Genomic DNA, 21,842 nt, shown 5'->3' with positions numbered 1-21,842 from the left:
TCTGTCAAAAAATCGAGGATATTCTACATTGGAAAAAAATCGTTTGTATAATAATCAACGGTGAAATAACGTAACGCTATGAAGACGAGGAACTGTCAGTTGAAGATTTGTTTTTTTCAAACATGTACCAATTGTATTTTAGGAGGTGGTATGATTTTTTTTACAATAATTAGAAAAGCATGCTTTGATAAAATTTCAAAAACGTTTGATTAGAAAACACGAAACATTAATTTGTAGTTCCTCGTGCTGGCATTCGTCACATAATAATAATTTCATATAAATGGTATAATATTTTTAAATACAGTGTCATAGAAATAATGTTATTCTGGATTTTTTTTTTTAATACATTTTTTTATCGGATTGCCTTATATTTGCAAAAAACAAAATTTTGCATATTTTTTTATAATATATGTATAAATATACAGAATATTCAAAGAATTTTTATTGCATACAAATGCAAACCCTAATAATAAGTATAATAACCAAATTATAAATTGATTTCCTTTTAAAAAATTGTAAAAAAGGTTGTAACTAGTAGGGCCTTAATGAGTAGTCTTAACATATTTTTAGTTATAGTGATTCACTATCCCGTAACATAAAATATCTACACAAAATTTTGTTTTCGATTTTCTACAATACCAAAGGATTTTTTTTTACAATTTTTATTATATTAAATAATGCTATATAATATAAACCACTATTTCGTTAAAGTTATCTTTTTATAGATATAAGACAAACTTCACGATACGTACGATTCGTATAATATGGTACGTATCAATTTAATATTATGACGACGTATCCACAACATATCATAATATCGATATAATTAATATGTTATGTTGAACTCTCACCAAAACTATCCTAAACTAATTGCCAGTGAATTTTCATTATTTAATTTCAAGTAATACTACAATCACTATATTTGACGGAAAAAAAAATAACTAAATAAATAATAATATTATGTTTAGTAAAAATAATGTATATCTACTCTTACAAAATATACAGTACCTGTAATATAAAAATAAAACGACTGATTCTGAGTTTATGGGAACATTTAAAGTGGGTTTTTTATGTAGTGGAAAATTGTTTAATCTTTTAAGAGAATCATTTTGTATAAATCGACGGATTTTGAGGATAAAACATTTGAAGTTATTTGAACATACGAACACTTTACGAGTTTACGAATCATTCCGATTAAATACACTCGTACTAATTTAATTATTAAATTTTCACGCAAGTCACAGTAACCGCATGAATACAGCACAAACTTAATTAGTATGTACATTATGTAAAATATTTGATTTCGACGTTATTAATACTGCTGTCATGTGTACGTAACTACAATATGTAAGTTAAATGTACAACATTTAAGTAGAAATAACATTTCATATTCAATACGTAATATAATGTGTATTATTGGTGTTTAATATTCCATGTGTATATTGTATATATTAATTTAAATTTAAATTAATCTCATAATAATAGATGCGGCTTTTTTATGATTGCTTACTATTAAAAAAACAATCGTATCGATCAAATATTTATTTTTATCTATTCGTTTATACAACACACTGTGTTCAGAATATTATGCTATTATGTATAACCAGGGACTGGATGTTGTTATGTTGTTGTGTTTCGACTACGCTCGTTTTAGCAATGGATGTTAGGCAAATATTAACATGTTGCTATTGTAAAATTGAGAAAACAATTTGCATTACATTAAAAAACCTTTTCTGGTAGTAGTCTGTATGTATGTCAAGTGTTTATATGTTTTGAAATTTTGATGTTTTTCAATAGTTATTTTATAACGTTTATCTTATAAAAATAAAGCAATCAACATGTTTTAGTAATAAAATATTAAGAAGAAAACCTATACGGCTATATGTAATATATCTAATACATAATAAAAATCAATTATTTGAATATTAATTGTATTAATTCGATATTTTAATTTTGAATACAAAATACATCTTGAAATATGATTTTAAATTGAAGTGCGGGGTTAAGACCATTTTGATTGTTTGCTATGTATTATGTTATACGCTTTAACTTAAACTAGGTATTAAGATATAACGATGGTAGATAATATAATAATTGAATACAATTTGCATACATTTTCTCACCCAAGTTATTGCGTAGATAGTACATGTAAGAAATCAGTGATTTGATTTTGAAAATACCAAAAGGTTCTGTAGGTTGTAGGTTTACGTTTTAGTAGGACCAGAACCAAAATATGATTTTTTAATTATCCTTATTTTTATAATACAATGTATATTATACATAATAGGTTGTGTTATCAATGTTTTATTTTTATGCTCAGAAAAAATTGTTTAGGAACATTGTTTAAAAAGTTATCCTTATTAAGAACTATAAAGTTATAAATAAACACAATTACCAATTTTTTTTTTCATTAATCATTTAAACAGAACTTTTCAGTTTCAAGCCTTAACATTTTTCAATCAATACCTTACCTGGTAAGCCTCAAAGTTGAATATCATAGTACTGCATGTAAAGAAGAGCCATTTAGATTTACCATTTAGTTTTCAATGAGAATTCAAATATGCTTTTTTTTTAAGTGGTGACTCAAAATGAGACGTTAATCAAGTATTAGACCCAGCTATTTAGTATTTAGTCACATCATTTTTTGTTTAACCAAATTTTCATTTTGAGAAAGATTTATTTAATTAAGAAAATCAATTTCTAAAAATAGATGTATTGTAGAAAAATATTTGAAAATATCTCGCTGAAAATCTCAACAGAAATAGTTGAGACTAGATTTTCTTTCTATATTCATTTTTGCTATGAAAAAGTCCAAATTATAAGGCCTAGTGCAGAACACTTTCGTTAGTTTTTACTTTTAATAATCGTTAAATATCATAATTTTGTATGAAGATAATTATATAACATTTTAATGTTTAAACTTGTACTCATGAACAATTATATTTGTTGAGATAACGCTTTATGTTTGTTTATTGGTGATTTGTTTTACACTATTATTTTTTACGTCCATAAAATATTCTTAAATGTTGTTTCCATTGGTAGATATAATGTGGTTTTATATTATTTGTTTCAGATTATAACAGTGAAAGTAACCTGTTAAGGTTTAGTAAGGAACTTAAAGATTCGGATAAGACGCGTAACTTTTGTCTCACATCACCAATATTGTTAACCACTTCAAAGTAACCGGCATCTAAGAAATATTTAATATTGTATAATAACACCAACTAGTATTATTATAGTAACTTGTATAATTTCTGAATCGCTATAACGCGCGATAGCCAATAAACCACACTCTGTCTGTTTTCGTTGCGGAAACAACAGAGGTTTTGATTATTTACCAAAACTATTATCGCCATAACAAACGCAATAATGCAGTATCCCTTCTTTGTCAGCTCTAAATACATACATCCATTGTGTGCCATAATTCACGCTTGAGAATGAATTGTTTCAACGTGCTTTGATAACTTAGAGATAGTGTAGGTAAACTATTAAGTACAGAATTTGGTATCATATGAGTAATCCGATCATGAGCTTAAGCAGACTGCGCGCTAATAATTTGCACTGAAAACACTGTTTGATGCTCAAAAATTGATGTCATATAGTTATAATTTCTATGACTATCGCGTGACAATGACAATTATAATTGTATTATAATATGATATAATATAATTTGATTTACGGATCATGGTTATATACGTATGGACTGATGTTGTGAAAACGGGTTTCATTAAACGGAAATTGGCGAATCCGTGGTGATCTTGGGTTATTTCGCGGTTCACTGTGCAATAAATTAAAATCGTATTGTTTTCGTTTACGGAAAAACGTTCCGTATTAGATATCTAATACTATTGCTGTACGTTTGGTGAACCTAAACACGGTTTGTTTACGTTAAATTTAATCTTCGGTAACTTATTTTCTAAATCACCTATACATATACTAAATTCATAGAAAAACTGCCGTTGATTATTTCAAATACAACCGGAACAAAAACCGAATTTGAAGTTATTTGACTCACGCGGTTAAGTGCACATTGGTTTTAATCTAGGTACATTGGGTTGGATGGAATTTCGTTATCATATAAACTTAGAAAACGTGGGGTTGAATATAAAATGAAAAGAATTGAATCGTTTTCAAGTATATATTTTTAATGTATATACGTTACATAACTCGTATTTAAAAAGATAAATAAACAAAACACTACAAATTATAAAAAATCATCATTAACTAATACTAGAATCTTAATAAAATCTATGCGTTTAGGTTAGGCTAGGTTTTTGTACAGATGTTCTAGCCTAAGTAATAATTCGAGTAGACGTGTCTGACGTATAGCATAGATGCGTTAAATATTCTCAGATCTCAGTGTTATGAATTCGCGCGTAACATTAGAATAACTTAGAACTATTATAATACTTGATACATACGAGTATACCTATCAAAAATCTATGATGTGTATAATATACGCATGAGAAATTACTATTGTGTAACCTTATTATAGAATTCCATTAAAATATTATATAATACGTGATTATTTTTGAATTAAAAACGCGACACAATGAATGTTTTACTCGGTACGACACACGACTCACTTGTAAAATATTATTATACAATATATTGCAATAGTAATAGGTAGGCACCGTACGTGTGTATATATTTCAGCATCACGTGTCAGTCATATTATGATTTGAGTACATTAAGACGCATGTACTCATGTGCCAAGTGCAGCTTAATGTATACCATATACACATTTACGGTTTACAATATTTTATACGTCAGTTCTCTAAGAACACCGATCCGAGGGTGAACACTGCGTAATTTACAACCGGCGCGTATATAATAATATTATACACTTAAAAACTTAAAATATGATTCAGATACGGCATTATAACGGCATCTAAAGGAGCGCTTTAACAAATTATGCACATGGTAACAGAATTGAACGCGTCACATAAATGTTGTACAATTTAACATGTCAAGCGCGCATTATTACTAAATCCTTGTTGAAATACTTCATTAAATCGTTGGCATATGAATTCGATTTCTATAGGCTCGTCAGCTGGACACGAACACGTCGGTTGCTTTAATTCACATCGAGTTCGAAAAAACTGTTATTATTTGTCATACAGCCATTCAGGTATTATAGAGTTACAATATTTTAATAAGTCACACCTAATAATATGTACCGATCAACCCATCGAGTTATACGTATTATATTGTAATATGTTATTACTGTACGGTATATATTTTAATAGTATCATTTTCTTGTAAAAGCTAATAGTTAGTTGATAAAATAATAGGTACTTTTTATGCTTCTGACTTATTTTACAAAGTTTACACATCTACATATTAAACTAAAGGTTTGGTAATTTTTACGAAAATTAAATGATTTGACGTAGGGTTGTTTAATATATTTATCTAGCACGGATGAAATGAAACAGCGTGATGCACATACTATTTTCAGCTACCGCAATTTGTTTGACTGGACACCGTTTGTTTCAACTACACGTAAAGTGTGATGGCAAAAACTAATTGTCCGAAATAATTCACTGAACTAGAAGAGTACGGTTTAAATGTAGGTATAATAAATAGCTAGTGGCGTTCGTATTTACTTGACATGATACAGTGGCCTTTTAAGTCTGACTCCACAGCATTAAGTCGTATTTTATTATGATCTTGTATTATGACTAACATTGTTTTATAACAATTTCTGTATACTTGAGCACGTTGGACGTATTAATGTAATCAAAATATTTGGGGAAATATATGTACCAACGTTTTTGTATAATTTCTTTCAAAATAATATAATATAATATTACTAATTATATTAATTTTCATGTTTAGTAAAATACTAATATAACCAATAAAGGTTTAAATATTTGGTAAAACTGTCGACCCTTTAATGTTATTAATTTTTGTTGTTTTTTAAGTGTATTTTAAGTATATATTTTTGATTTTGACCCTCTAAATTACCAACCAAATATCACATATCAATTTAAAAACATCAAACTTACATAGATACAATTATTTTTAAACGATGCATATTAATTACAATTGTATTTATTATGTTTACGATACGTATAGTATTGACTTAAAAATAGTATAATTAAATAATATTATTTTTATATAATATATTATGCTTTATTACATTTTTCTTTTCGAATAAATCACAAAATATTCTTAGAGAGAGAAGTTGTTATACTGTATCCGCTGAAAATTATTTTTCTCGTGTAATGATTAATCATTGAATCCAAATTCTACACATTCGTGCAGTGTCTTATTCAACGATAAGATAAGAAAACTAATTTATTGCACTACTTTATATTTCTATTTTCTAGGTTTTATTTTATTAATTACATGTCAATTTCGCGAAACTATACACAATTATTTTGAGCTACTTTGGTAAAACAAATTTAAATAATTTGAAATTATTTTCTTTAGTTGTATTTTAACAGTAAAACAAAATTATAAAATTATGTCTAAGTTTGGTACGAATAGTCAAAAGTCGTAATACAACACACACACATATACACATATGTATATATTTGAATTGGGGCTCTATAGTGTATATAGTATTGTATGGTTACACAACATAAGAAAATTGACAAAAATGCTTTTAAATATAGTAAAAAATAATGTTTATTTTAGAGCACGAAAATATAGTTTTTTAACGTCTAAATTGCGGTTGAATCATTCCTCTGTGGCGCCTAAAACGACGCATTACCATAATATTTTCATTTTTATAATCTGGAAAATGGTTTTAACTTAATAAGATTATAACTGAATATGATGGTGATAAAATACAAAATTATAAATGTATGCATTTGGTAAAACTGATGATGAAATTATCGTTTGAATCATAATGGTAAAGGTGTGCATTGATTATGCTCATAGTATTTTTAGTTTGAATTGAATTCGGTTCATTAAATATTTATTTTAGAATTTTAAGAGTTTGTAGAGTTAAATATAAAATAAAAGGAAGCTGAATTTCTTTCAATTATATTTAACACAATAAAATAAAACAAAAATATCATATTATGTAAAAATATTTTTTGAATCTATAATTTGGTAGAAGAATAATCCATCATGATTTTAGAATTCATAGTTTATTTTAACAAAATGTTTGTATAAATTGAGCAGTGTTAATAAAATTATTACAACGTAGGTAATAAATTGGAAAACTTTATTAAATACATTTTGCTAGAGTTATGTTTAGATATATTATGTATAATAATATAATAATAATAATAATGTTCGTATTTAATTAATTAATTTTATTTTCTATACATATTATAATTATATGAGCTTTAGTCTTATATATTTATTTTTATGAAATTATTAAAGCTTAAGCAAATGTAATTCAAAAAATGTACAATTGAATCGGAAGCTTTAGTTTGCTGAAAAAATATCCACATATATTACGCATAATAATAATATAATTTATCTATATCTTACGTGTATTTACTATAGATCATACATAATATGTAATAAACTACGATCCGTTTAAGTGTTTATACTTATTAATTCAACATGTCTTAAATGTATTAAAATTGTATATAATTTAGTTTAAATTTTACACTAATTAGTTAGATATAATATTTAAAGTTATGATGACCGGAGTTGTGGAATAACATTTTCCCGAGAAACTGTAAGCCATTTTACTCCACTTATCAACACTTTTAAGTATACAGCTAATAGACTGATCGTTCAAAATTTGATTTGTTGTATCAATATTCAATATACTTACAAAAATTATTCTAATTTTAAATCTGATATCAGTGAAATCATGAGATTATGTTGTAATTTATCATTCATAAAAGTAAAACTTTAAAAGTGATTTAAATAAACAATTAAAGTTGACTTTTAGAAATAATGAGAATAGACTTTCAATTGGATTACCTAGTGTGTACACATATTCATGTTGTTATATCAGGGTAATAGTTATTTATTTATTAAAGAGTAAATTATATTACATAAAATGTTCATTGCTTAAGCTATCTGAGAATTTAAATTAAGACCGTAATAGATGTTCATTTTAGTTTGATGCATAACAATTATGGTAATATAGTTTTTTAATGTCATTCAAATGCAAATGCATTCGACTAACAGAAAGTGCATTTTATTGCAATATTTTATTATGTAAACAATCCTTTTGTACTGTACTCAATGATATTGATTGTAAAAGACGAATATTTTTTATTATTCCCGGAAACTTATCAGAAATCGAATTGATATTTCTTGTCAAACCACTCAAACCGCAACGATTGATCTATCTGGATTACTAGAGAAATAGTTGTAAAACGAATAAAATGTATACGAATATATTATTTTCAAAATCAATAAAAAAAAAAAAAAAAAAAAAAAATACATAGTTGCTAGTCCTTAGATGAAATGAAGGACATTACGGATTTCACTAGGTAATGGGAAACGACAAACATATTATTCGGTCTGAAATCATAAACATTTTCTATATTTTCACATTTTATATTTTTTAAATGCATGTACGGAACATCATGCTATTAAACATATACATCATTGCTGCTTTTTTTATCAATACACAATTTCTGATTTATGAATGTATGTTTTATTACGAATTCTCAAAAAATTCGATTTGATTGAATGTAATAATATATTAATAGTAAATGTTATATTTATAAACATATTTATACAATAAAAAAAGTGCTTGACAATTACTAGAAATTGAATGTACCTGTACAGTGGTATCCAGAATTATGGTTGGCTCAGTTACCTCAATTATAGATTATAACTGTAAAAATAATAATCTTATTTAGTTACACGCAAATGATATATAAGTATTTTTATGTATGTAACTCGATACTATGTAGTTGTATATTTCTCGATTAAGGTAGTTGTATGTGTGTAAAATTGCCTATTAAAAACGCCGTCAAACGTAGGATAAAAAATGATGTAAGAAAAGAATTTTTTTTTTTTTATCCATTTGTCTTTTTGTTTTCAATGTATTCAATGACATGTACCCGAAAAATGTTTTTATAGATAATATAAATTTGGTTTATTTTTTCTACAATGAAAAAGGGTTCTACTATAACTGTTTGTCCGAAAAATCAGTATTGCAAACGAAAATTTAAAACTGGATAACCTATGTATTATTTATTTTAAAATAATCGCTAAAAACATACAACATTAAATCTTAGAAGGTATTTATAATATTAAATAAATCCAATAGACCAATAAAATTCTAATTAAATTAAATTTTAATTAAAATTAATCTGGGTATCATGATAATATGAAACGAAAACACTATTTAAAAAAAATATTTATCGGTGAATTAAGCAAAACGCATTGTTATAATTAAATTATATACAAATCTATTTATTATGAAAACTAGTTGAAGAATAAGAAAACAATTCCAATAACATAAAATTAAACCCAGCAAAGTTAAGTACATATAATATATTTAAGAAAACAGACAAAAAAAAAAACATTTATAACTATAAATAATTATTTATTTTTTCTAAACGTTCATTTCAACATTTCAATTTGAACGTAATGCTAGGAAGCTCACGAAATATTTAAAATGAATAAGTAAATACAAAAGGAACCTTTGAAACCTAATTAAAACATATTGTTTTTATTTTACATGGTAATATATGTATCTGATTTAAAAATGGATAAAAAAAATAATAAATAAAATTGTAAAGATCATCAACTAATTATACCAACCACTGTATAGGCAACGTGAAAAATTAAGATTTTAAACCATTTGTGTTGTATTATTTAGAGTTAAAGATTAGTATTATTTAAATGTTAAGTTTCATTTAAATTAAAAAAAAATATTGAATCCATTAGAATCTAATATTAAAATATTAAATTGTCTATTATTTATAAATAATAAACATTACGATACAAATAAATAGTTTTATAAAAATGTATTGTTGCAGTTATAATTATTGTTTTTTTGTTAGATAAATTCAATTATATTAAACGAAAATATCGAATATTATATTTTGCATATTGGAACAAGTATATTATAATACATATATTTTTGTTTACTGTAATCGTGTTAACAATAATTTTGTATTAAAAAAGATTTCCATTAAATTAAAAAATTTAAATACCTAATATTTATTTTGAAAAATGTGAAGTATTAGAGTCCCAAAAAAAAAAAGAAAAATTGAATTAAAATATTTATTTTACTGAGTACATTGAAAAACATTTTATTCAATTAATGTTTACCCACGATTATTAATACTATCATGTATAGATTTTCATGAACATAAGTGGATATTTTTTATGAAAAAAATAAGAAAATAATTCATACTAAAATATTAGAGGTATTTAAGGATCGATTATATCTGTATTTTAATTAAATATTTACTATATTCAATATAAAATAATTTATATTTTATAACTGCAATAAAGTGCATTACAACAATAATTCAAGTACGCTATTTCAAACGAATTATTTATAATTCCTTATAGTTTCCTACATACATTTATCTTTATTTTCACAGATAATAATATTATGATCTTTTGTACTTCGGGTAGTGTAAATAATCCATCTTTAAGCAATGCACAGAATCCAAAATTAATATCTACAATAATTTATTGTATAAAAATCAAATTTATTGCGATAATAATAATTGTTTTGGTCTATAAATTATTTTGAATATTTGTAAATGTATTATGTATATTTTAATATATGTATACTAAATAGATATCGTAAGATTATAGCAACTGAAAAATGTTAATTTGATTTGAATTAGTGATAAAATACATTTTACACAATTTAGATTTTTTTATTTGAGTTCCTAAAACTTTGATTTAAAATAACAATTTCGATGGAAAAATATTAGTTAATGAATTATTTATAGTATATTATATTGTTATGGACAAAAAATAACATGCAATTTTTAGGCATAATAGAGTCATATGATAAAATAATTTTCGGAGAGTGTTATAAGATCATTAATGTGCGTTCCAATAACACTTTGTACCTTAAAGTTATTCAATTACTTTCGAGCAAAATAGCTAAACTTTCGGGTTGAAATCTCAAACGAAAACTCCTTAAATAGCTCAATGGTAACGTACCCTTAGCAAATGTTATCATTTAACTTAAACACCTAAATACTGAAATGAACTTGCTTTGAAATCTTTATCATCTAAATAGCTATAAAAATTGAACGAATTCGGAATTATTACCGAACAAGTAATTGTAACTAAAATTAAGTACTCATTGTTAAAAATTGTATTTAAAATTAAAAGGTTAACCAAATGCATATAAAAAATCAAGTAACAGAATCGAAAACATACAATGATTCAGACTAAAATTACATATTACAATATACGACATTCAATATTAGAAACATTGAAATGTGAGACATTACATGATAATATATTGGCAATATTTAAAAATACGTATTTATTTATTATTTTAAAATGAAAATAGTTTTATTAAAAACAATAGTATCTGCCAAACATATATAACAAACCTAATATTAACTATTTGACAAACATAATATTGAATACCTACGTTAATATTGTTGATATTATTATTCATATATCATATAAAATATAAATATTAGTGATATCTATCTCTCTACTTACTCCACCTGTAAAATTCATTCGGGCATTTCGTCTAAAATGGCTATCTACGAGATATTAATATTTATCAAACATCCTAATGCTTGTATCCAAGTACATATAATAGTGAGTAAATAATAGATATGCTTAAAAATTAAACACAATAAAATACACAAAGAAACTATAAGCATAATATTCTCTTTGTTAACTACAGTAATATTATGTACATACTATTTGATATATAGTGTGATATATTATTCTACTCGTAGTGGGTATTTCCTTCCGAGTATATTAAAGAGTTTCATTACTACTCTGTATCAGTTATATAATTTCATCGACCTTAAACTTACTATATTTCAAAATGATTCTAATATTAGCGGTTCTTTTTTATATTTCAAAGGCATTTGATAAATTACACGGACTTATTATAGTGCCTTATTGAATATTCAATATTATCTTGCTTTAATTATTGAATATATTTTATACAAAAGCGTATTCATGGACATGTCACTATTTTTTATTCCAAACTATTTATACAAGGTTTATATTTTACCTCAGTTTCATGGTTTTTAATTTGTAAATACTTAAATTAATAAAATAAAATAAAATATCCCATAACACATTTCAAAACTTAAGTAAGTTATTTTGAATAATATAACATAAATCATAAAAATTGTTTTGTTAACTATTTAAAACCATAGAATACTCTACAATGTAAATAACTTAATAATTTAAAATGCATTTTATATATTTACAGTATTCGGTTAAGTTAAGCTTTAGTTTGAATTTCTTGTGCTGGAATTTTAAAAATACAAATAATAGTCATATTAATAGATTGAGAATTCTTCGTTTCTACTTTCTATAGTAATTTATTCTGTTATGATCATTAACTTGATAAAAATGTATTAAAATAATTGAATTCAATAGCGTGAATTGACTTTTAAATTTAAAAATTTAGTCACGTAAATATAATTAGCATAAACCATTAATAAACGAATAGAACTGAATGGGTTTTCAGTAAGTAATATACTATCCAATATTTTATTAATTTCACTCACACCGACTTAATCAGAAATAATATAAAATTGCGTGATATTAGATTAAACAAAGCACCCAATACAATTTAATTATAATAGTTTTTGTAATCGATTGAAATAACATTGGTAGAGGCGTACTCATTTTAGCCAACGAGCATTAAACATATTTCAATCCACTTGTTGAAAGAGGAAGTTTATTTTTATTTTACTTAACAATGAATTATAGTATAATATTTATAATATTTTCAAATACACGGGCCGTGCTATAATCTTGATTTAATGCGACAAAAAGCCACGCGCTCATATACAGATGACGTAAAATCACACAAGAGCGCTTAACCCATTGGAGAGTAACTTGTCACAGCCATACGCAGTGAATCACATGATTCATGATCCGTAACCTCAACCTCACCCATTGAACAAACTTTAGTAACATTAATAGAACTTAGTACAAAACGTATATGATAGTATTGTCCTCAAACTACCGAAAAAACCTAATCTAAAGTGTGCGCTATAATTTTTCGATTTTTAATGGTATCAGTTGGATGAGAACAGTTCTGTGAGGATCAATTTATTTTGTTCAACGCATTATTTAAAAACAAAAAAAAAAAAAGGTGCTGGTAGTAAACCTTTTTTTATTCGAAGTCATTGGTAGTTGCTTTTTGGTGATTGAAACGAGTACCTACGTAACGAGTTTTTATTTTATAGTTAGCAGGTATGTATTTATTTTTTAGTATCACAGAATTTAAATTTTAAGTACCTCTGTATAAACCATAAGCATTTACAAAATTTTCAATATTCTCTAGAACCATATTGTATTCAACACAATATTTTTAATATTATTTTAATGTTTTAATAAATTCAATATATATATATCGATTCCATTTATATCATTAATATACTATACATTAATATATTTAGCTTCTTGTGTATTTAAAAAAAATATTGAGTTATATTTTGAAACATGATTATTATCTTTTTACTATGATTATATGTATGTTTATGAAAATAAAATTGTACTTACAAAGTCTACAATTCATTCAATGTTTGGTAAATTTTAAATTGCTTATACCAATTATTAAGTCAATCAACGTCTTTATGTAATCCCTAAATATACATTCAGTTAAGTTTCTCAATAGTTTGAAACATATATAATTCCTAAATGTTTTGAGAGATATAAAAATAGAATAAATAGGATCAAACAGAAATGTTATAGTGAAATCATTTTAAATGGATTACAAATACTACAATATATTTTTTGTGATTTAAAAATGTTGATGGCAACGATTTGATTTGAAAATGTTTCAGTTAAATTGTTTAATGACTTTATGCATCTTCAACAATGCATAGTCATCTTACATGGAAAATTTCAGATTTTCAAATATTAATCACACGAACAAAGAATATAAAAATCTTCATAAATGTAAGTTAAATTATTTTTCAAAAAAAAATTTCCATAAAATTATTAATTATTTTGATAACGTAAAATATTTTAGTCATAGTCAATAATCAATAAAAAATCGGGATAAATCAACAATTACTAAAATATGTATTTAAAATTAAATCCGTTCTCCACTAGTCACTAATATTCATAATTTATAGTTATAAACGTGAATTTACCAATATTTTTCTATTACAATACGCGTGTATTTGTTTTATTGTAGTGAAATTACAAAATACAAATAAAATAAAATTAACTATATTTGATCGTTGGTAGGTGTACGTGTTATTTTTCTAATATATTTTTTTATCCGATTACTAAAATTGAAAATATCCCAAAAATATGAAATATCCAATCCAATTATATAAAATATCCAATTATTCAATGAATTTTTTACTAAATGTTTATATCTGGTTTAAAATAATAGCATAATTTACATGGAATAATTATTGACAAAAACTTTTTTTGAACTACTTGACTACTTTGTATCTTTTTTTACGCTGTTGCCTTGCTCTATAAATCTATCATTAAATTTATTTTACTATTGGTACGCTTCAGATACATACATACTAAATTTATTTAATATTATGTGATACTTTTTTATATTCTATATCATTCTAAATAATATATTTCTTCTTTTTTTCAGTAATTTCCCTCTCATTATTTATTAATTGATTAAAATATTTTACTCCGAATTATCTACAATAATAATTTTTGTATTTGATTTACAATATATATTATATTAATTAAGGATTATGAAACTTATAATGAACTGTTAAATCTATTTAATTTATATAATAAACTTAATGGTTTATTCAGCAAGAACATAAGTACTGTTCGTAATTTTTTAATTATAAACTATAATAATAATTAATAAATGTTTTGATGTACCTATACATAAGTTATAACAGACGCTACATTTAATTTATCCATAGTTTTATTTTGACAGCTTGAAGAAGTTCATTTTTAAATCAAATATAACAAAAGAAAACAAAAATAATAAAACATTTGAGTAGGCATTGATTTGATAAATAATTTATTAAATATCTTAACATCTTAATCATTCTCAATTTCATGGTATTTTAATTTTTTAATTTTAATTAATTTATTATTTTAAACACTATAAATACCAACTATAGGTTTTCTCATTGATGATTATTTATATTTGACACTTATTGTTACTAGGCATGAACATTTTTAGATTAAATAAAAATAAAAACTCAACACTTTTTGAACTACAAATTGTTAAATTATTCGTAAGTTTGTCTACAAATGCTTATAAGCAACCAAAGTATCTACAAATCACACCATTTGTTACTGTTTCATAGTATATACAATTAAATTAAATACGTTTGACCTGAAAAAACTTGCTATAATACGTGTTCTTCCATGTATGTTATAAGGAATGCATTGTGAAAAATAAAAATTCAATATCTAATACAAATGTGACGCATAAAATATTATAAAAATATAATATAACTTACTGTAACTATGTGTAAGATACCAAATAAAACACATAAATCTTTTTTTTTTTGGTTTAAGCTGCTTGTGCGTAGAGTATAAAATAAATGCAAAGGTAGGTACACCTATTAATCTGTTGTTATTATTGACAAGACGTCTCGTAAGTTACTTTTAAGTTGAAACACTAATCGTTTAATAGATATCAATTATAACATGCAGTGAAATAACGTTCAATCAGTAGTGTACCAACTTAAAGTGAGATATGATTGATATTATAGTGGCCTGATTTGTTTTATGATATAATATCTGCCTTTAATAATAATCATCAGTGTCGAATATATTATATATTGTTTAATCATTATTTTACTTATACCTGTAAAAATCAACCACGAATAATATTTCTTTACGGACCCTTATGTATTTTACAATAAATTATATTTATGAATATTGTTGTGTGATAATTGATAATATTTTAATGATTGGTGAAAACGAAAAATAATAATATAAGTTCCGAATTTGTTAAAAGTCTTTGTTACTCGTTGATATAATATTTACACATAATAATTGAAGCAGAACATTTTAACGATGGTGACTTTTTTTTACTCGTCATGAAAATAAAAGGAAGAAAAGGTCATTAATACTATTTTAACTTAATCAATAGTTTTGTATTCGCTCGTATTGAAATAAAATTAATAAATGTTTTAAAAGCGAAATTAAATTTCGTCGTTTGATAAGACATTGCGAGGAAAAAAAACGCAATGTCCTCAGTTACTATCCCGATTTCTCGGGGTTTTGTGATAAATGTAAGAGCATCACTCATTTTTGTAATAACACCATTATTTAATGCTCAATTAATGTACTTTCTATTTATTTAATGTCCAATAAATTGCAGTTGTTTCCCAATACTTACTTACAAATAATACCTCAATAATTATTTATACGATTTTAATTTAGTGTACACGAAGTCCACGGAAATAACAATTTATAAAATATGATTTATTCAGACGTTTGCAGCGAACGCCGCTGTAATGAATTACGGAAAATCAGACATCGCGCGGGGAAACGCAACACTAGAACTGAAAATATTGAGCCATCGAACAGTGGATAGTAATATTATTAATCGCTCGATTTTGGTGTATCACAGTGACTTTACCCGGCTCACGCGTTGACCGGACCACGCGCGATATCGCTGCCGCAGTCGGCAAACCGATTGCGTCGTTTGCTGCGTCGAGCTCACCTGTCGGTATATGGCGGCGTTCAGCACGGCCAGCGATCCGAACGGTATGAAGTACATGATGAGCAAGTACATCCAGTGTATGTAAATGGATATGTAGTCGCGGTCGTTGCGCAGGTCGCTAGGGTACACCTGGTACACGTACTGGTTGGAACCGGTGTGCATGCACTTCTGGACGGTCACCTCCAGGAACCGGGTGACGTTGTAGAGGACGGCAAACGCGATGGTGGCCACCACGTAGGCCCGGGCCCGGCCGTACGTGCACAGGGACCGGGCGCGGAGCGGGTGACACACGGCCACGAACCGTTCCAGGGTGACGGTGAGCGTCAGGTACACGGACACGGTCTGCGATATCATCGCTATGGGGTAGACGACGGGCGCGATCAGCGGGTACACTTTGAAGTAGTAGTTGAACAGGTGCCCGGTGGCCGGGTAGACCACGGGCAGCCCGAACAGCAGCATGGACGTGACGATCAGCACCGTGTCGCACCGGGCCAGGCCGATCAGCAGGTAGTTGATGGACGACTTCATCTGCGGCCGGGACAGGATCACCATCGATATGACGTTGCCCAGTATGCCGAACACGCCGATCACGTTCAGCAGCACTCCATAGGTGACGAACTCGAACAGCAGGCTGTAATCGTCCTCGTCCGTGCCCTCGAATATGGGACAGAACACTACGGCGGTCGTCTCGTCGTGTGCGGACCAGTTACCGTCGCTACCTCCGCCGCCACCGCCGCTCCAATCGGGGAAAGGCGACGACGACCGATTGCCGAACGTCCCCCCACCGTGATCGTCGGCCGACGAGGAGTTCATCGCGTCCGTGACCACCGTCTGAGCACTTGCCGTCCGACGTCGGAACGCAGCATCGGTGTCTTAAATCTGCGGAACAACAGACAACACGATTTTAAAAATATTATTATTTTATCATCTACGCAATTGTGGTCTGCAGGGCACAAGTCGTATCTTCAGGGAGGATTAGGAGGGGTGTTTCGCTTGAAATCGGGTCTGGGTTTTTGTTTTGTCTTGAAAAACAAAGGAAATTGTCAAATCACCATTAAATAATTAGTAAAATAAAACATATTAATAATTATTTTATATTTTATTTTTATATTTATTGTTGACGGAGAAAAAAAAATGAAATAATTCATTGATGTGTAGTGAAAAGAGGCGTTGTTTCCGTTTATTGCAACCCACCCCCGTGGTTGAAACTTTCAGACCATTGTTTAATTTCTTGGTATGAAACTATAAACTCGAGTCCTCAAATGCACGATGAAGAAATATGATTTATAACTTTAAGCGGCAGGGTTTCGTCAAGGTCAGGGTCAAAATGATATAACGAGATTTTAAACTACATAAATGTCTCTGTAAAATCACTAAACTTTATTCTCGTAAGGCAATACTTGAAAATATGGTTGTGTATTTTTGAATCATCACACATCTAGGGCTCCAATGGTGAATGGGCCCGTGAATAGTACTTCTTACTGCCTATTTTTTTTATACATATTATTATAAGTTTCTAGTCCTCAAAGTCTCTTGTATTATTCACCACGATGCACAATTATTATCCAGTAACTGTGTACTTAACCTGTCCAGTTATACAATTCACCATATACACGCCTGACTGCAAGAAACTGATTTATTTTCTCAGATTTAACTGTTCCCGTCGAAAATACAAGAATGAAGAAAAACATTTTTAATTTGTTTAAATCATAATTATCATACAATTTCATCCAAAATGCCTCTACTATTCTGTGCTCGAATTGAGAAAGATAAATAGAGGAGCTCAATCAAACGACTTAAAAACTTAAAAACTCAAATATATAATTCCTTAAATAATATTGATAAACATACATAATTTATTAAATATACTAAATAGATAACAAAATAAATAATTATTGTTTTCGTTAAAAATTGACGTAAATTGGAGCATTACTACTATTCATCTCTTTCATCCCGCTGAAAGAATACTTCGTTTGATCATAAATTATGTAAATTTTAATTTATCACGTTTCACTTTTAATTTTTATAATTTTTTTTTGTCAAGATATTATTTATTTATTTAATTTTTATGTTTTTTTTTTTTTTTGTTTAAGAAAAATTGAAATGGAACTATTATATTTTAATTTACTTTAAATCACCTGTATAAAATGTACTTAATAACATGTTTTCATAAATTTATACCCATTAAGGTTAGGTTTTTAAATAATTAAACAAATTACAATTTATTACTATTAATAAATATATTTAAAAAATTAAAAACTAAAATAAATATATTAATTAGTGTTAGATTAAACAAAACTACATCAATACAAACGTATTACATAAACTCAAACTAGACTAAATAAATTATTATTAATTTTATTCTGTATACAGTTTTTCCTGTTTAATTGTGTTATATTTATCGAAAATAAATATCCCTATTTTGTGTTTAACTTAAAACAAAAATGATTATTATAAATAATAAGATTAAATGATAAAACTATTTTATCATAAAGCACAGTATTATATATAAACTTTAATTCCATAAGAGAAAACAAGACTTTTACGTAAATTAAAAAATATATAAATATCGTATGTATGTAAATGTAATTACATAGTTTATATGTCTTTTAATACTTCATTGTTATTTTTGACTTTTATTATACATTAAATTTCAACATATATGTTTGTTGTATACTTGTTTTATGATAAACAAAAAGTAAATTTTAACAAAATATTTTACACTTTCTATGATGACAACAATTACTTGTCGCTATCAAAATAGTTATAACTTTACAAGTAAATATACTTAGATAGATGGGTATACCTAATTTATATTTAAAAGAAAAAATATTTAAAACTTTAATTATAAGCTTGGTTTTAAGAATTATTATTTAAATAACTAATAGTACTTCTAAACGTACTTAATAGGTATTTATGTATGATACAATTAAGTTTTCACGTAGGTATAGATATGCTTATCATATAAACTTATTAATTGTACACTGTATAACATGAAAAAAAAATGTTTTGAATAAATTATAATATTATGTATGTAAAAAAAGTAAAAAGATAAAATATCTGTTAGGAAATAATTAAATATTTTTTTTAGGTTTTGACTTAGAATTGATTATTTCTTCAGTTCAAACATTTTTCTTTTTTATAAGAGATAGTTATTCAATTCATAATTTGTCAGATTTATTCATTCAATGGTAGTCTTTTTATTGAATCCATATTTGCAATAAATGTATTTAAGTGCTTTATGACCGCTTCTATCTGTTTTTGATTTATTATTGTAGCGTTTAGACGATGATATTACGTACTTAAATTTTATATTTTATAAGTGTCTCGATGCTATTTTTGCCACTCAAAATGAAATCGTTCATCTCCAAAATGTTTCTTGATGAAAACGATATGTTATATGTTACGCTTTATCGAAAATTTAATGTACTTTTTTTCTGTATAGTATTATAATATATTATAGGTTATGTACATAATATATTATTATAAGATAAAAAAAAAAATACCGAAAAATCTGGTTCGATATCTATAGATCATAATGTGGAGGTGATTCAGAGGTATCGACATATACTTCCTATCTTGCCGACTGATAATTTATAGTAGCCGGCTGATTCTGTCAAAAACAGAAACTAATTTTTCAAACTATAAAATGTCTAATGGTCGAGTTTATTTGGTGTTTTACAATCCAATGTATTATTTAAGAGGTGACTAGAAGATGTACTCATTTTCGTACTTATTGGAAGTGCATTTAATAGCAAGTTAAACCAACCAAATAATACAGTCGACAAAAAGAATAAATAGAAAGTTATTAGAACAAAAACATAAATATTTCCTAGTTTTTTCGTTAATCATCCAATTCATTCGATTTTGGTGCGAGGATCCTTAATTTAATTGTTACAACATTATCCAACCAGGCTATATTGTTATGTTATAACGAAAACATGGCGAACACATTTCCGTGCACCTGTGTTTACACGTTTTCGAATAAACAAGCACGTCCTTAAGTCTAACAAGTGAAAATTAATCGTATAGATTTTAGAAATCTCTGATACCATCCCCGTTATGTTTAACTGTAATATCGTTTAACGTACGATGAAAGTCAACAATAACAACACACTGTTGAACGGGAATATCTAACCAGAATAATTATGGATAATCAAAAATCACATTAATTATATTACACTTAAAAATGTTTATTTAACAATTACCAATATTATTTCTATCTGTACTGTCGTATTATATTGAAGATTAACAGTAATGTAGTATAAAAACCAAATATCATGCAAATCCTTGACGTGTGTCTTTAAGGATTGTAACTGGGTTCTCTTTTTTAAAATATACAAATAAATAAATAAATATTAAATTATATCACCCATTATCTTTACAAAAAAAAAATGTATTGAGGAACCATTTTTCAAAACAAAAGTTTCAAATACTTCAATACTTTTATTCAAATCAATTTATTTCTATTTTTCTGTGCCCTGTGGTTATCGATTAATAAAATACAAAATGTTTTTAATTTATAAATTATATTTTATGATGATTTAATTTTAATATTTATTATATAATATCCTGAGATAGTATTAAATAAAAAATAAATGCATACCATAGTTGAAATAAATGTATCAGATTTTCGTTTATAATATTTTATTATTATTATTATGTATACGTATTAAATGATTAATTTTAGTATATAATTCTATAAAATCCAAATATTTTATTAAAAGGATATAAAGTAGGTACTAGTATTGAAACAAATATCATATTTATTTATAAAATAATAAAAATACTAAAGTTTGTTTGATAACGTTTATACTATATTTAAATGGAAATGGGACAACTTGTTATTTTGTATGATAACATTGAAATATTATTCTTTAGTATCTACCTATCTACATTTAGAAGATTTTAATCTAAAAAAAGTAATTTAATTACTTTTAACGACCAAAATACAGTAGTACATGTGCTTATCAAATATTTAATGGCTTAACATTTTTGTTTTATTTAATGTGATTTTAAAGTATACCATAAGATATTCAATAAAATTAGCACTATAAGATAAATATATATATACATATATAAATTTTAAATAAAATAAAATTGATATATT

At 26.1% G+C, this 21,842-nt stretch overlaps 1 protein-coding gene across 1 annotated transcript in view; it reads right to left on the bottom strand.

Moving 5' to 3' along the window:
- Positions 1-21,842, bottom strand: part of LOC113548282 (FMRFamide receptor) — a 90,489-nt gene that overhangs the window by 2,573 nt on the left and 66,074 nt on the right. The window contains exon 2 of the mRNA XM_026949083.1: positions 16,733-17,611. Within this exon, the coding sequence (XP_026804884.1) occupies positions 16,733-17,545 (813 nt within the window). The 5' untranslated portion in view covers positions 17,546-17,611. The remainder of the gene's footprint in view (positions 1-16,732; positions 17,612-21,842) is intronic.

Source organism: Rhopalosiphum maidis, chromosome 1 (assembly GCF_003676215.2).
Source record: "Rhopalosiphum maidis isolate BTI-1 chromosome 1, ASM367621v3, whole genome shotgun sequence".
Lineage (NCBI taxonomy): Eukaryota > Metazoa > Arthropoda > Insecta > Hemiptera > Aphididae > Rhopalosiphum > Rhopalosiphum maidis.
This window is presented reverse-complemented; position numbering and strand designations above follow the sequence as displayed.